We start from the raw sequence: 16455 nt of genomic DNA, 5'->3' as shown, positions 1-16455 counted from the left end.
AACTTTAATATTTATTGAGGCGATGCTTTTATATATATAAAAATGAGGAACTGTTGCTTTAAAATATTCACCTTAGTTTGTGAAGTTTCTTTATCACTTCAACAGATTAAATAATGTTATTAGTAAAGCTTTAGTGGTGAAAATCAATTTATGTATTGTTAAATCGCTGATAAATTATTTTCAGATTTGCCAGCAGCTGTCTCACCCAGTCAGAGCCATTTGTAGACTTCATACACAAAGAAGAGCCAGAATAAGTTTTTTTATGTGACTATGTGTAAAACCCCCCTACTTGCTTGAAATTACACCGAAACAATTCAATATGTTTTTATTTTATTTTATTTCAAAAACAGAAAAGGCAATGTTTATCCACCAGGGGGCTCCAAAAACTCTGTTTCTAAATGTTAAAATGCCCCATCACCTTTTTTTTGTTGACAAAACATCAGCAAAAAAGTCTTATATTTCATTGCTTATACTGATGAAGAATAAATTGTCTAAAAACAAATAAATGCATGAATTTTCTTTTTCCTTTTTCTTTTTCTTATTTACATTTTTGCATTTAGCCAGACATTGTAAGGTTAAACATTACTTCATCCAGACGTTATCAGCGACTGTCTATTATATCACGCCTATTTTATTATCATGCTTATAAAATTCTGCCACATATTTCATTGTTTATTTGATTTTAGTGTGTCAACTGTGTTTTGATGGATTTAGACTGTAGCTGGCAGCAGAGAAGGAGGAGTTTATACGCCACAGCTCCTACACATAGACAGCCGGATCATTTGTCATAAGAAATCATTTTCATATTTACATATTAAGACAAATATCTGAAGAGCAACAGATATGATTTCTCTGCTACTTTGCCTTCAGATTTTCCAATACATCAAGTAGGTTGTCACCTTTTTTTCCCCTGCATCATTAATTGATTCATTAAGATAATCCTCCAATTTTCAAAGCTCATAGCGGTATTAACTAAAGCACATTCCTCTCGCGTAACTCTACCTCAGAGTTTAGAAAGAACTGTTTAGAAAATACAATTAAAGCTGACGAGGGGACTCTAAAATATCTTTGAAGTGAATCTTTCGCTGCACCGTCTTCTCTCCAGAGAGCTGACAGCTGTGATGTCACTTCCCCAAAGTTTGATCAGTTTGTTGACCGTTTTTAGATGAATGGGCCTAAAAACAACTCCGTCAAGCTGCTCTTAAAACGCGTGACACGTGGCAAGTTATTTTTAGCGTCCTGTAGCCTATTTTCAGACACAAACATGGCTAAATAAGAAGTAGGTGGGGGAGGTTCAGCACAGTGATCATGTTGCGTTTTGTGTAGAGTGGAATCGTTCTGTGTGCTTTTAGCATGTCGTTCTGACAGCCTCCCTCCTTCAGGCATCGATGGCTCTTACAGTCAGACAGTCAGGAGGGGAAAGTCAGGTCGGCTGAAGCCAGGAATCGATGTAAGCCGAGTCAGAGCTGGTTTTTTAATGATTGCCTGTGCTCTGTCTAGAATGCTTCCTCTAAGCACGGTTCCTGGTATCTCCTTCTAATCCAAATCCACTCTGCCACAGTGAAGAGGTTTTGCATTAATAGCTGTACATACTTGAGTAGAAATCCCTCAGACTTCTTTATGTGCTCCTGAATGCATTGACTAGGCACTGGCACGCTCCACCAAACAATAGAGTCTGTGGTCCCTGTGGACATGACGGGGGTCCGGGTCATTCCCGGGTGACCACAGGGGCATTTCTTGAAGAAAAAACCCCCCCAAAAAACTCCCCCTCTGCTTGTTACCTCGCCGTTCGATAATAGAGGAAGCCTGTGGGCCAAACTGAAGGGGGAAGGTGTTCTGCACCTATAGGAATTATATTTAGTAGTAGTCATTGACCCAATGGGTGTGCAATAAAGCCGGCACCATATGTGACCTGCAAAACCTGGAAAAAATCAAACCCAGCAAATCAATCAGAGAGGAAACCGTTTATTTCTGTTTCCGTACATAGACACTGCAACTCAAACAGCTGACTGCACGAGTTTAAATATTTCTGAGAAATAAAATCTGTCAAGCTTGTCAGGTTTTACACCTCCGCTGGGAAACGGGTCTACGAGCGTTGGCTATGTTTTTGCGATAAATGGCTATTCTGCAAACAATCAGCTCCAGGCAAAGAAAATGAACCTTGATGATTTCATGAAAGCAGATTTCTTCCTGCTGATTTGTGCTGCAAAAAAAAAGAAAAAAAAAAAAGAAAGCAAGAAGCCATCCATCAATGTTGGTGGACGGCTGATCCATGTGAATGTTAATGAAGCGAAGCGTGAATGTGACTGAGGCTGCATGCAAACGGTAAATAAAATGTCCTTTCTACATCCTCAGATGGAGCACGTTACCCAAGCAACTTTTCAAGTTGACGCTTTTGGAAAAACATTCATTCTGGATGTGGAGCTGAATCAGTGAGTATGAAATGGTTAAATTAAACCTCTGGTCTGTTTCTCTGTTGATGCTTTAAACTTTCTTTTGGTTCCTGTCTTGACTGGACCAAAACTGAAGCACTTCACAGTAAAGCTGATAAAACAAGGCACCATTTCTCCTGTATTAGGGTGAAATACTAAACAGATGAAAAAAGCAAATGGATAAAGCATAAAATGTGTGCCATAATAAAGTCTTAAATAGCAGCTGGGCTTTTTTTTTTTAGCAGCTTGAGAACAAAAGCTGTGCAGTGGTCAGCTGGTTCTGCTTTTGGTACCACGATGACTGCAGACCCACGTGTTTCTGGTTGTGAGGACTGTTTAGAGCTCTGTAACTGCAGCAGCTCTGAAACAGAGGATAGGGGACAGGGACACAGCTTTTCAGCTCCTCTCACTATCTCCTGCAGGGCACTTAGTTTGCCATATTGCAGCTGAGCACTGATGTCAGCACATTTCTCTCCAAAGCTCTGCAAAGTGGGAAGATATTGGTTTCAATTTCCTCAAAATGTTCTGTCTCTTTTGGGCCTGTTTTACAATCCCAGAGGCAATCCTGAAATTATGATAACATGACCTAAATATGCTGAAAAAAAAGATAATTACTCAACTTCTACAATGTCTCAATGTTCAAAATGACATTTCTGGGTTAAAGGTTGCTTTAACTAATCCTTTCTAAAGTTCTTAAGCCCCCTGATGTTTCTCTCTTTTTCGCAACTTAAAAACTAAAAAGTGTAACATGCATTTGCATTTAGCCGCCTACGTTGCAGGGTTTGGTTATAAAACCATATCCCAAGCTTTTTAACCCCCCTCAAAGAGCTGCAGAGATCCAGGGACCAGGTGGGAGTATTTGTTGGCTGAAAAACTACACACTCTGCAATTCTGGGCTTTATGAAAGAGAAGCGAAAAGAAAGTCATTGTCATAGATGGAAAACTCTCCGTGGTGGAAACTCTAATCACTCTGATACTACCACCACCATGTTTTCACAGGGAAACATGGTGGTGGTAGTATCATGCTTTGGGGATTATTTTCAGCAGGGGTTCTAGACAATAAATGAAGCTAAATGGAAGATCAGACAGAGACCCTCAACATACAGCTGGAGCTGTATGAACTCGTTTATCAAAATACAAACAAGCAACAGAACGCCTCCAACATGACTGAACTTGATCTATTTTGCTAAGAAGAATTGGAGAAAAAAAATGTCTCCAGGTGTGCAAGACATGTAACGTCATAGAAAACTTGATTCAAAACACCTGCAGCTGTAATAGGAGCACAAAAAAAAAAAAAGAAAAAAATGGCTCTACAAAATGTTGATTCAGGGAGGCTGAATATAGATACACTCCACATTTTTCTGACTTTTATTTTTCTTCCACTGTAAAGTTATTTGGTATATTTTGTTGCTCCGTCTTATAAAATCCAAACATAGTGCAGAAACGTTTGTGGCTGATAAAATGTGGAAAAGTTCAGAAGGTGTAAATGTTTTTGTGACGTACAGTAGTGATGAATTTTACCTGGGCTTTGTCATTACGATGCAACAGAATCCATGTCGTGTTTCCCTCTGGAGGTTTTGTTTGAGTTTAGGATCAGACAAATAAACAAAAGTAGTTGTTGTGTGCCAAAAACTGGCTGCTCTGGTGTTTGTGTTTGCATGTCATGAATGTGTCACATGTAGGAGTGCATGTGTGATTTAGAGTTTCCCCTCATAATAGGAAGTGATTTACGGCAAAGGCTTTAGAGCGCCTGTCAGACACCGATATTGATCACAGCGGCGCTGATGGAAAAGCTCGCTCCTCATTTCCTCCTCCTCTCCTCCCCCCACGCTCATCCTCTCTTATTCCTGGATTGCTTCTACCTCCTCCACCTTTTCTCAACGCTCACAGTCAGTTTCTCCGGTCAGTTTCCTGAGTCACCGATCAAACTTCAAGCTGAAAGCCCGTGAACACATGCAGCGACGCTTCCTGCTTGCTAATCACAGCGAAAATTACTCTCCTGCTGGGAGAAATCTTACATCACAAGAATTTCCAGGTCTGAAGGAAGCTGTTTCTGTAATTCCTCCCACTCCCTGAGTGACCCATCGACTAGTCACCAGTGTGGATGTGTCAAACATGCACAAAGAGTTCTGGCCAGATTAGTTGTACTTATCAAGTTAGCAATTTGTTTTTGCTGTCAATCGATTAAAAAAATGAATTGTGGTTAATAACGCTGTAGCGCAGTGATTAATGATCATTAATCAATATGCTTATCTTTGTAAGCTTGAAATGTAAGTATGCATGTTTTAAAAAAATGTTTAAGAAAATGCTTTATTGTTGCAAACCAAACATTTTTGAGGGTTCTCAGTTTTCCACCTTTTCATATTAAAAGAAGTCTTTTTATTTCAAACATTTAGAAATGTTTGCTATAAACTGCTCTTGCTTCAGTGGAAGGATAGTTCATCGTTCATGTCGCTTTGGTTTTATCCAAACTTTATGACAACATTTGTCGCTAAGCTCACCAGTTTGACTCTCCTCCCTCATCTTTTCACTTGTGTTTGCGACTCTGAATTATTGACCGCAGTACAAGACCATGTGGCGCGCTCCTGTGAACCATGCGACCTTTCACCAGAGAGAGGCTTTTAGGTCAAAATGCGTCAAGCAATTGATCCGCATTATGTAATTTTAATTTGTTAAACTTTTTAGATTAATCACATGTGGTAATTCAACAGTTTAAAATAATTTTATAAACATTTGGTTGCAGATTCAAGTCCCGAGTGGACAAATAATGTTACAGAAAATATGTTTTTAAAGACATAAAAACGAAGAGACAAACTATCAAAAGTTTAAAAAGTAAAGAAACAATGAAATCTACCAAATGTTAGATTTTTTTGGAGTTTACATTCACACTCACTATTAGTTAACTCAATATCTGAGTTAAAATCTCCTACAAGCTTCTAGCATAATTCAGGCAGAATAGGTGAACTTAAAATAGTCAGGCTCTGGGAAGAATCTCAACTTTTAAGCTTAGTCGACACATTTTTTATTCAGTTTCATCCTATAAACTTAATGCTAGCTTTCTTTATTATTTCTAAAACAATTATGATTCATATTTGCCCTGATGGAACACCAACAATTTCCAAAATTAACAATCTCTAATATCCATGCCCCAATGAAAATAAATGCGTTAACCTCAGAACTAACTTGACTAAAATTAAACTGAGAACTTTTGCAATAAGTGCAAACATTTGCACCCAGATCTTAAATAAATCAGTTGTAGCTCCAAATTAATATGAGTATGTAAAGTTATGAACATGCATTAGTATTCACTTTCACAGCATAATTATTAATCTGTGGGATTACCGGTAAGAAGTCTATCAAAATGAGAGTAAATTAAGTGACCTGAAGTTTTGCTGTGTGAAATATTGTAGAAAATGTTTCTCAGTCTTCATAAGCAAAATCTCAGGAAAGAGCAGCAAAGAGCTCTTGAAATTCGTGAGGCATTAATAGTATGTGATGTTTTATCAACATCCCCTCAAATTACATGGTAGTGAACAAACAGAGTAAACAGTAATCTCTGCTTGTTGGCTTCACTGTGATCATTTAGAAAAACAAAGCTATTTATAAATAAGAACATGAAAGCAAAAAGCTTACTTCTGTTTAATTTGAGCTCAGCTTCTCCCGTCAGGAATGATCTGGAGAAAATCTCAGATAAAACATCTTGAAATTTTACCAGCAATGAGCGGCAAACGCTGAACAGTTTATTAGCATCAGAGCAGGAACAACCAGACACTTCTGTGTAATTAACATTTATGTACTAATGAATTATGGGATAGAAGTAAATGCAGTACAACACTTCATACCTGCTTAATTTAGAAGGTATCAGAACAGAATGTGGCATTAATAATTATTTGGTGTCTATCAACTATTAGTTGTGCTACTTTTGGGGTTTTATTCAGTTAGTTTTAGAGAAAACATGATTCTTCTTCTATGTTTTATTTTGTCTTCTCCTCTTTGATGCCGCCTCCCGGCAAAAACATCCGCTGTTTAAATTGTACAGAGCTTTCTGTGTTTGCATTTACTCTCTTCACATGTCAGAGTTCTCCACTTTTCTAGTCTGGATGACTTAAAAACAGTCCAAAAGCAGCACGTTGGATTGATTGATCATTGCAATCTGACATTAGGAGAAAATGTGTGTGTAATTACAGCTAGATTGCACAATATATCTGAAACATATCCTAATCACAATACCTCTGCATGCAGTATTATCACCAAAGACTCTTTGGACTGCAACATGTTGGCAATTATAGTCTACGTGTCAAAGATTTACACATTGCATGCCAATGATTTATACAGCTTGTGAGTCTCACTACAGTCAGTCCCTCATCTGGCACACATAATGAAGCCCAGGATGCTAAAGGTCACAGAAGGAGTTGGAAGCAACATAATGACAGATGGGAAAGAGAGCAGTGAAGCAAATATGTGGATTTATTAGAGCTGATGTTGTCGTTGATATATATGCTGTTATATATACAGTGTTTAAACAACCAGGTTTTCACTGGGCGTGAGCTGATTGTTTGACGTGACGTTGAAGATTTAGGATGCACTTCTCCCACTCCCACTGCCACTCCATTGTTCGATTCTGTCTGTATAATGCAAACAGTGCAACTGGTGGAGGTGGTCTGGCATCACTACCACACTTGGTGCAGTTTTCTTTAGCTTAAAAACTTAATTTTGACCCATTCAAGCATTCTTCTCATTCTTGTTATCAAATAGCTCAGTGGCATCTTTTTGTCTTGTTTGGCCAAAAGACTTTTCTGTAGAAAACATTTGGCTTGTCCATGTGCGAAGTCTCAAATGTCAGCTGAGCTAAAAAAGAAAAAAAGTGTATTTTGGAGAAAATGTTTTTCTTCCTTCCAAACTCCCAATCCCAATTAAAATGTCTATGCTATGCCTAAAAGCTGAATCTGTGTCAAGAAACCAGATTATTTAAATGAACTCTGAAATTTTTGTGTCAAATATTCCACCCCAATTTATGTCAGATGTTTGTTAATGTTGACAAAACAGTGTGGATTCTTTGTCATAATTTGTATTTTTTTTAATATTTTTTTTAGCTTATCAAATACATTTTTAACGTTAGATAGAGATGACACAATTTTCAAATGAAGATTTCTTTTATTAATGGAAAAATGCTGTCCAAGCCGAGAATTAGAAATCCATTTCTAAGACTTTCTCTCTGTAGCAGAACATCCTGCAGGATAATGTTTAGTCATCAGTATTGGACCTTTAACTCACACTGCGAGGCAATGATCCAAAGTCACATCTGAAAGCATAAAAAAACAAATTGAAGTTGCCTCGTCAATGTCTGGACTAAAATCCAACTTAGATACTTTAGTATAACCTTAAACACTCCTTTCATACTCAAAAACGCTCCAACATGTCTGAATTAAAACATTCAGAAAAAGAGAGCAAAGGAGAGTCATATTTTAGTGTAACAAAGCAAAACCAGAAGACAAACACCTTTTCAAAGAACTGCATGTATCTGAGCTTGTTTTCTTTTGACCCTGAATCTTTGGCTGGTCTCTTGTGCCTCTGGGCTGGTGATCTGTCCAGGTTTTACCCCACAGCTGAGTTTCCCCCTGTTCCACTGCCAGAAGTGGATTTTGAGATTGTAACTTCTCCATGTGTCCGTTTCTGCTTCGGTAAGTCTTCGTTGTTGCATTCCTGCTGCCTTCAGCCCTCCTGTCCGCCCTTTCTGTCCTCCTTTTCCCACACCCCGCTGTGGAACGATGTTGTTTACAGATAGCTTTTAATCCAGACAGCTGATGAGGACGTGTGGGCGCATGAGAGCGAGGTGTTTCAGCTGAATTGGATCAACAGCGATTTCTGGTTGTCTCTATTATCAGTGAGTGGCACTGCAGCCGCGGACGTTTCCTCCGCTTGAGCGTGTTGCCGTGAGCAAACAAGACAGGTGTGCTGCTCTGCTTCCTTCGCCCGCTCTGTCTGCGGCGCCTCAGGACCCACCGTCATTTTTCCGTCCCCGCTCGGAGACGCCGTTCAACCTCACGCTGTGAATAATGGCAGCGTAGGCGTTCTGTTAGAAATTTATATGCCTTGTGGCTCTTGGACACATGTTGGCTGTTAGAGTTTCAGACTCCAAGGTGCGAGACTCAGTCCGTCTCCGAGGTTCAATCCGTACTTTTACTGATGGCTTTTCAAAGATGGATGCTGGTTCCTTTTCATAATTGGATAGAAATAGACTTTAGGTTCACACAGAAAGTTTTTAAAGTGCTAAAAACAATATATAAAGAAATAAGATTAACAGCAATAATAATAACATGAAACTCAGTTGTTATCACACAACACAGTCTGTTTCTGGTTGTTTTGTTGTTTACCAAGTGCATCGTTTTGTACCCAGCAATTGAAAGTTATTTTCTATTCTCTACTCACAGTCCAACTGTAAGGAAATTGATATAAATTGCCAACATGTTGCTGACAGTGTTTGTGTGTTTGGTGTTTGTGTGTTTGTGTTTTCTATAATTGCTTTATAAATCAGGACAAAAACACTTATGTTTAGGTAAAAGCGTTCTCTATTAGAGATCATCACTATACACAGGAGGTTATGCTTATCGTCTTTCGTCTGAAAATAAAATTATTACAAAGAACAACCAACCGATATACTGTGGCTTGATGATAGGAGCAAAGGACCAAGTGGCATCTTGTTTGGTCATTTCACTAAGGGGTCACAGATTTGTTCATTTGAATGTTGTAGATTTATTTCACTCTCTGAATGCTTCCATATTTTATGTTGTAGTGTCACTTAGCGATTAGGAAATCTGAGTGGACAAAGAAAATGTGGAGTCCCTCAAGGCTCCATTCTCAAGCCGTCTTTATTTATAAGAACCTCCCATAATGACAGCACTTACCATATCTAAGGGTAAATCTGTGCGTCATCACATGACCACCACTGAGTCACCGTGTCTATAATATCGAGTGGATGAGTCAGAGTTTCCTTTTATCAACTTTATCAACTCAAGTCTGTTTCTTCATCTCTCTGTATGAATTATCTTGTGTGTTAGTGGTGGTTTATAAATAAACTCACATAACCTCGGCTCAGAAATCTTTGTAATTCATGGTTACTATGTTCCATCTGTCCCAAATGAGTTGTTTATATATTGTAATCTTTTTTACACACATAGTGTGGTTAAGAATGTTATTGTTTATGTTTTAGTTGCTAATTCACTTATCAGTAGGAGGATGTGGAGTGGAAAGGATTGAAGGAAGAGGGAGGCAGGTTTTATTTCCCTTCATGGTCTTTGTCCTCCATCCTCAGCGATTCTTACAATTTACCATTCATGGGAGTGGAGCGAGCCGCTTGGGTTTGGGGGGGTTCTCCTGTTTTAATCATCTCCAACACACACACATACACACACATGCAAGCATATACACCCACACATGTATGTACATGCACTCCATTGCCCTTGATTGCCCCACACCCACTCTCCATTCAGGCCCGCCCCTCCCATCTCCACCTGCTCTGTCTGAATAATGAATGGTGCCGTAGCGTTGAAGAAGATTGTGTGTGTGCGCGTGTGTGTGTGTGCGCGTGCGCGTGTGTGTGTTTATTTCTGCTCTGGTTAAAAGTAATACATTCAGTAATACAACCAGCAGCAGATTCACCTCTATCATAACTGCAGGCATCTTTTTAGCTCTTGCTCAGCCAGAAGGGAGTTTAAAAATGCAATTTTCCTCGTCACAGTTATTAGACACCAGTTTCATTTTAGTATTTTAAACCTGCATCAAAAAAATTTCATTCATTAGTATTAAACAAGTACTAAAACACCTGGGAGTTCATTTCTGCCTTACATGTTGGTCTTAATTTACATTTTCTCTTAACATAATCCAGATTTCTGTGTTAAGCCCGTGAAGATTAAAAAAAAAAAAAGAAACAGACAATTATCGTCCATTTATGACATGAGTTTTGACATAAAAAAAAACTCCCAAACACTTTAAGAAATAAAAAGCCAGGTGACATTTAAAAAATAAAAACACTGCACGTCTAAAAGCATTTTTCCCATAGCAACATAATAATGAAAAACATTCAGATTGAACTCATCCTGACTGTACATCATTTGAATGTTGAACCAGGATTTGCAGTTAATAGATTATTTATTTATTATTTCCTTTATAGTGTTGGAAAAATGTTGTGTCAACCTTGGCTGCAGCAACTGCTTACTGGTTTTCACGGTAACTGGGATTGAATCTTTTACCTCACTGTGAACAAATTTTGTCCTTTTTTCGAACATGACTGGCCTGTTTAAGGTCAAGCCACAGCATGTCAGTAAGACCTTAAGGTTGTGTTGAGTCACTTTTCCTGGATGAGCAGGAAGCGACAGAAGACAAACACTTGTGTTGTGTCGTTGACTTTACAGCAAGCAGCATCCAGTAATGAGGTAAAAAATTTTACTGCACTTATAGATGGCTAATAACTGCTTCATAGATGTATTATTAATAAATCTATTTATAAATCATTTATAACCCTGAATTATGCATTAACCCTGTAAGCCCTGAACGTAACGGCGACGATCCAGCCAAATTTGCAGTGTCGTAATTCCGCCACGCTTTGCGCTATCTCACAAATTACAACGGTTTCTGAAAGGGGAGACGTTGCGCCGATATCCAGCAAATATTGGGTTGTTACGATAATTTCACCCCCGCCGTAGCAGGAAGTGAAATTAATCTGAGGAGCGCTCTTTTAATATACGTTAAATTGCGAAAATAACTTGCTAGATATTGAAAGTTCCAGTTGTTATGGATAAATGGGCAAATATATATTTACTCACAGGACATTTAAAGAACAGCGTACAATTAAAATAAGCAAAAATATCCAGGTGGAAACTTAAAACTTAAGCAGTAAAGGATAATAAAGGGTGAAAAGGAGACAAAATCTACTGGTTTCTTGCCAAATAGTGATCCAAATCTGTTCATTTCAGACTACCTACAATATGCATTTGTAAACCTATTTTTTTTAGCATATTGTCTCCTTCTCACCATTACACAATGCATAATTAACAGTTATTAATGATTTATAACGTGTTTATAGACTAAGTGATAATATAAACTATTTATTGACCATTAGTAATGGAGGCCTTATTGTAAATGTTACTTAGAAAAGGCTTTTACAGTAGAACCTGGTTGAATGCAAACATTCAGAGGTGATGGTGAATCTATTTACCTTATACATATTATTGTGAGCAGAGGAATAACCTGCCTTAACAGTTTATTATGTGACGATGCTTGTGTGCAGCATAAAGAGGAGTGGACTCCTCCTCCCTGTTGTTGTTCAACGGTGACAAGAGAATCAGAATATTATTATTTCTACTCCTGTGTCATGTCAGCTCTTCCTGCATGCAGACAATCCCTCATGCTAATGTGAGGAGTCAATTACAGGCCATGTTGAATGAGTTATTCATCCCGGTGCAGGCTCTGTGAGTGTTTGTGTGTTTGCACGGTGCTTTAGGGAGGAGCTTTTTATCGGACAGCACTCCGATACACCCACATGGTTCTTCCCGCTGCCTCTCAGGCTTTAACAAACATCTTATGGTTCAGCGGTTTGATGAGTGTATTCACATGCTGTTATTTTGCCAGAAACGTGTGTGCGTGTGTGCTTCACCGTGAAGGAAGAAGTCATCAATAAAATGTAATCCTGAAGAGCCGTAGCTGCAGAGTCATTGTGTGGGTAGTTGGGTCTCAGGTGCAGAAGAGGCACCTAAAGTGTCTTAATTAGAGATAACAAGAATATATTTAAAGGCATGAGGCTCAGATGGATAGGGAGGATCAATACATGGGAGAAAATTAAGAGAACGTGACAAAGAAGGGGAGAAAACCCACTTGTTTCTGAACCCTGGGATAATTTTACTCTCTCTCTCTCGTCTGGGATTTTAAATGCATTTTAAAAACCCGATCAATCTGGTTTAACAAGAAGACCAGATTAATCTGGTTTAACACAGATGAATCAAAGGATCCAAGCAAAACCTTAACAGCTAAGGCGCAGGGAATCCAAATAAAACGCAGCCAGGCAATGTGACATGAGGCAAACAGGGTATTTGAAAAATAACCATGAAAACCAAAGTGCACTCTTCTTAAGGACGGGGGAGCTGATTGGAAACAGGTGGAACGGAAAGTTAGAAACAAGACGACGAACGGACACATGGTTTATTCTGTGCTGCTGGATCACCATAACACTTCTCATTCCTTCATGTTTTCTTTGGCATCTTTTTGACACATTCGTTATGACTTTGATGAAAATAGTTTACTTCTGATTTCATGATGATCTGTTTTTGGCCATGAATTTTGCTGCGTCTCTTTCTGGTGCCCGTTGTGCGCATGTGAACCTTAGATCTTCACATGCGTGTGTCTTTATAGCCTCACGTGTCCTATTTTAAAACCTATATCCCAGCCACATCTGTCCTCACATTAAATCAGCCCAGATGTGCCCGTCCTCTCCCATCTTTACTTCCTCCTCTGTTCCGAGGTCTGTCCTTTATTACACAGACCTATGATGTGATTTACTGTAAACTCGATGACGTAGAAACGGTGCCTGTGATAGAGGGAACAAAACGGAGGAAGAGGGCAGCATGAGGAAGTCCTTCATGCTCCCCTGAATCTTTAGGTGTGGGTGAACGAGGTTCAGCAGGCATGAGGAGAAATACGATGTTGAGGTGCTAGAAGTGGCCGCCCGTGGACCACCGTCTCTCCTCTCCACACTTTAGTCTTTTCCTGTCTTGCCTCAGGCTGAACTTTTCTCCCTGATGATTTGTGTGTCATCATATCAGACTCACACAGTTGAATCTTTGAGCTCATAACTGTAGCTGTCACACTGGGAATCTTGTGTGTGTGAAGCAAAAGTAATGCTCGATGTGTTTTAGATTGCGTTTGCTCAGAGACTCGTTCTCTCCTCCAAGAGTTTATGTTGACATTGTTTGCTATGTGAATAGAGGAGAAGGTTGGTAAGTCGTAGGTATGGGAGCAACTTTCCTCTAGACTAAAACTGATGCTGCATGCAAATGAAGCATCTTACTCTGGAAGAAGACAGAGCAGGTTCTCTTATTTCTGGGATTTAAACACTTCTATCACTCTCTCAAAACTTTGATTTGACCTGTTGGAGAAAGACTTTTTTCAGAGGTTTGTCGGTCTTTGCAGCAAATCTTAATGTCTTTCAATACATGGGTTGTTTTTGAATAGTCTGGTTAGGTTCGTTAAGGTTAAAAATTGAGACTTTTTAGCTTGAGAAGTTTGAACTCAGAGCTGGCTGGGAATAGCACTTACTGAAGATGATAAGACTAATGGGATAATTGTGTTGTTAACATGAGATGACAAAATAAATTATCTTGTGGAAATTAGATATTTTGGTGTCAATGTAAGTTTTTGATATGTTGACCATATCTTACTGATAGGAGATGCTGCAGCCTTTATGAAAGTGATACTCAAATGTTGAAGCAGTAACCTTATAATACAGTTGCTTAATCTCATGTTATGCAATGCAGACACTCTTTTTACATTCATGAAGTTTCACTCACCTTGGTATGTCGGATGCTTGAAGTGGCTCCAACTGAAGGCAGCCCAGCCTATTTTCTGATAATTACCCAAACGCTTGCTTATGCGATCATTGAGTATGGAAACTAAAAAACGAGATGGTGATGTCACAGCAAAGGCAGCTTACATGGAGGCACCAAGTGGCTCTGCTTGATGCAGCTGAACCGGGTTCGATTCCCAGCCACGCTAATTTATTCTGCTCTTCTTCCTGTCAAGCTAATAAATAAAGGCCTCTGAAGCTAAAAATGATTTAAAAATAATTTAAAAAGAAACTTACATTGTCTTTAGAGAGTAGCAACTGTAAATTTCACACCTATAACTGAATATACCTGCATGTTAAAAGGTCATATAAATGATCAAATGTGCTTCATTTCTTCACATTAGACTCTTAAGCAGTACAATGTGTTTGTAGATGTATGCTTTACATTTACTTATTTTTAAAGAAAACAAACTGATACTAAATACTCTGATACTTTTATTCTGAGACAATGATAGAGTTCTTCATCCTCTTCTTACATTTTCTAATTCATCCCCCTCTCTCTTTACCTATTCTGCCCTTTTTGTTGCCCCTCTCCTCCTTTGAGCCGTCTCAGACGGAGCAGAGGATTAGCCGAGACAAAGAGGGATGCTGGATCCGCCACTCGCTGAACACAGAAACAAGAAGAAGACCGTTGTTTTCTCAGCATGAACACATACTAAGCCTATTGTTTCTGTGATATTTTCCTGTCACGCTGAATAAAAAAATCCTCAAAGTGTAGCTTACTGTCAAAAGGTTAACTATTTAACAAAATTTACCACACAAAGAACGAAGCTGCAGGATAGCAAAGTTTCCAACAAATGCATGAACACAGAAGCTTGTGAGGATGTTAAGTTGTGTGTAAAGGGTAATCAAAGCAGGATGGCTTGCTCCCAAAACTACAGTCATTTTGAATTGAGCCTTCCTAATTTAGCATGGATTAAATAACCATCTTTGTCAAATGTGCCGCCTTCCCACAACATTGTTGTCATTGCTTAATTCAGGACTCCGATCTGTTTGTGTGCGGCACGACATGGACTGAAGTCACGGCTGCCCAGAAGGACGATGGAATGTTTGTGTTTAGTTTTAGTTATTTTTGCTTCCCTGTTTCTTATTTGTGAGCTAAAGTATTCCCTCTGCAACAGGAGCAGAATTCCCGTTGAGTCTGCTGGTGGAATTGCGCGACCGATAAGTGATTGGAGAGTGAATGAATTACAGCCTGGAGACCCTTAATGAGGCCTCGAGGGGGGGAAAGGTTGTCAGAAGAAGGGTTGGGGGGCTGGTGGTGGCGCAGGTGAAAGCAGCTGCAGCTTTTTCCCTGAAGAAAGGCCTTCGCTCCTCCTCTTCAATCCCCTTCACGTTCTTATTTCTCTTGTTTTCTCGGTCTTGCTGCGTCAACCTTGCGCTTCATTCTCAGTCCTCCTTTGCCTTTGACCTCTTCTTATTTGGCACCCACCTGTCCTCATTAGGGACCCGTGACACAGCGCATGGACAGTCCTTTGTGTGGCATTGCCATTTTATTATCAGCTTAAATGATAAATCCATGTCAAGAGACCAATTTACTCATTACAGAGGATGCACGTGTTTAAGATTCCCTTATTTTTTCCTAATTCCTGCTGCCGTTTGTGTGATTTGGGATCGTTTGTTTATTAAGTAGAGTCTTTGAAAAGAGTGTGGGAAAGCTACGAAAAGCCCGCTGAGCAGCTCTGCTGCCAGCCCACTTCTACTCAAGCACAAACATCCTGCCAGGGTGGCCTTTTTGTGCTGTTTCTCCATCCCAGCGGCAAAGCAGCGCTTGGCGACATCGTGAGAGGAATCGTAGAGCAAAACAAAAAATGTAATGTGTGTGGCCTTGTATTTGATACACTGTAAGGCCCATTTAAAAGAAAAATCCCACTTCTCCTTATGATTCCATAAGAAGAAATGCTGGTTTTGAGTTTGGATTTATGACTAAAGTGTTAATTGAGTTTAGGTTAGGGTTTAGGCTGTAGAAATTAATGAAACATGAATGGAAGTCAATGCAAAGTCCCTGTTAAGATGGAAAAATGCACAATGTGTGTGTGTGTGTGTGTGTGTGTGTGCGTGTGTGTGTGTGTGTGTGTGTGTGTGTGTGTGTGTGTGTGTGTGTGTGTGAGAGAGAGAAAGTCATTTCAGGAGATCAAGCTATGCTGTCACTGTAGGTTTCTTTGCCCAGAGCTGCTCACAACAAAAAGATTTAAAGGATGGATGACGTTTAAAGGCACTGACAGCCAGATGGACTCTGTGCTCTCACAGTTTTTACCTTTTAGAAAAGCCATTTAGGGTGGAATAAGGAGGACGTTTCCTAAAGTCGAAGCCTTATCACTGCTTTTTTGTGTGTTTTTGCATATAGACTTGTTAAAACCAAAGCATAAAAAAAAAAAAAAAAAACATTTCCTCTCTGACTTCTCAGTG

General features: G+C 39.3%; 1 protein-coding gene across 1 annotated transcript in view; it reads left to right on the top strand.

Moving 5' to 3' along the window:
* The window catches only part of adam22 (ADAM metallopeptidase domain 22), a 66648-nt gene that overhangs the window by 3861 nt on the left and 46332 nt on the right, over positions 1–16455 (top strand). Inside the window, exon 3 of the mRNA XM_014984480.2 lies at positions 2356–2432. Coding sequence (XP_014839966.2) covers positions 2356–2432 — 77 coding nt within the window. The remainder of the gene's footprint in view (positions 1–2355; positions 2433–16455) is intronic.

The sequence above is a fragment of the Poecilia mexicana genome, unplaced genomic scaffold (assembly GCF_051168715.1).
Source record: "Poecilia mexicana isolate PSO_F unplaced genomic scaffold, ASM5116871v1 scaffold_16, whole genome shotgun sequence".
Lineage (NCBI taxonomy): Eukaryota > Metazoa > Chordata > Actinopteri > Cyprinodontiformes > Poeciliidae > Poecilia > Poecilia mexicana.
Note: the sequence above shows the minus strand (reverse complement) of the source record. Positions and strands in the feature narration are given on the sequence as shown.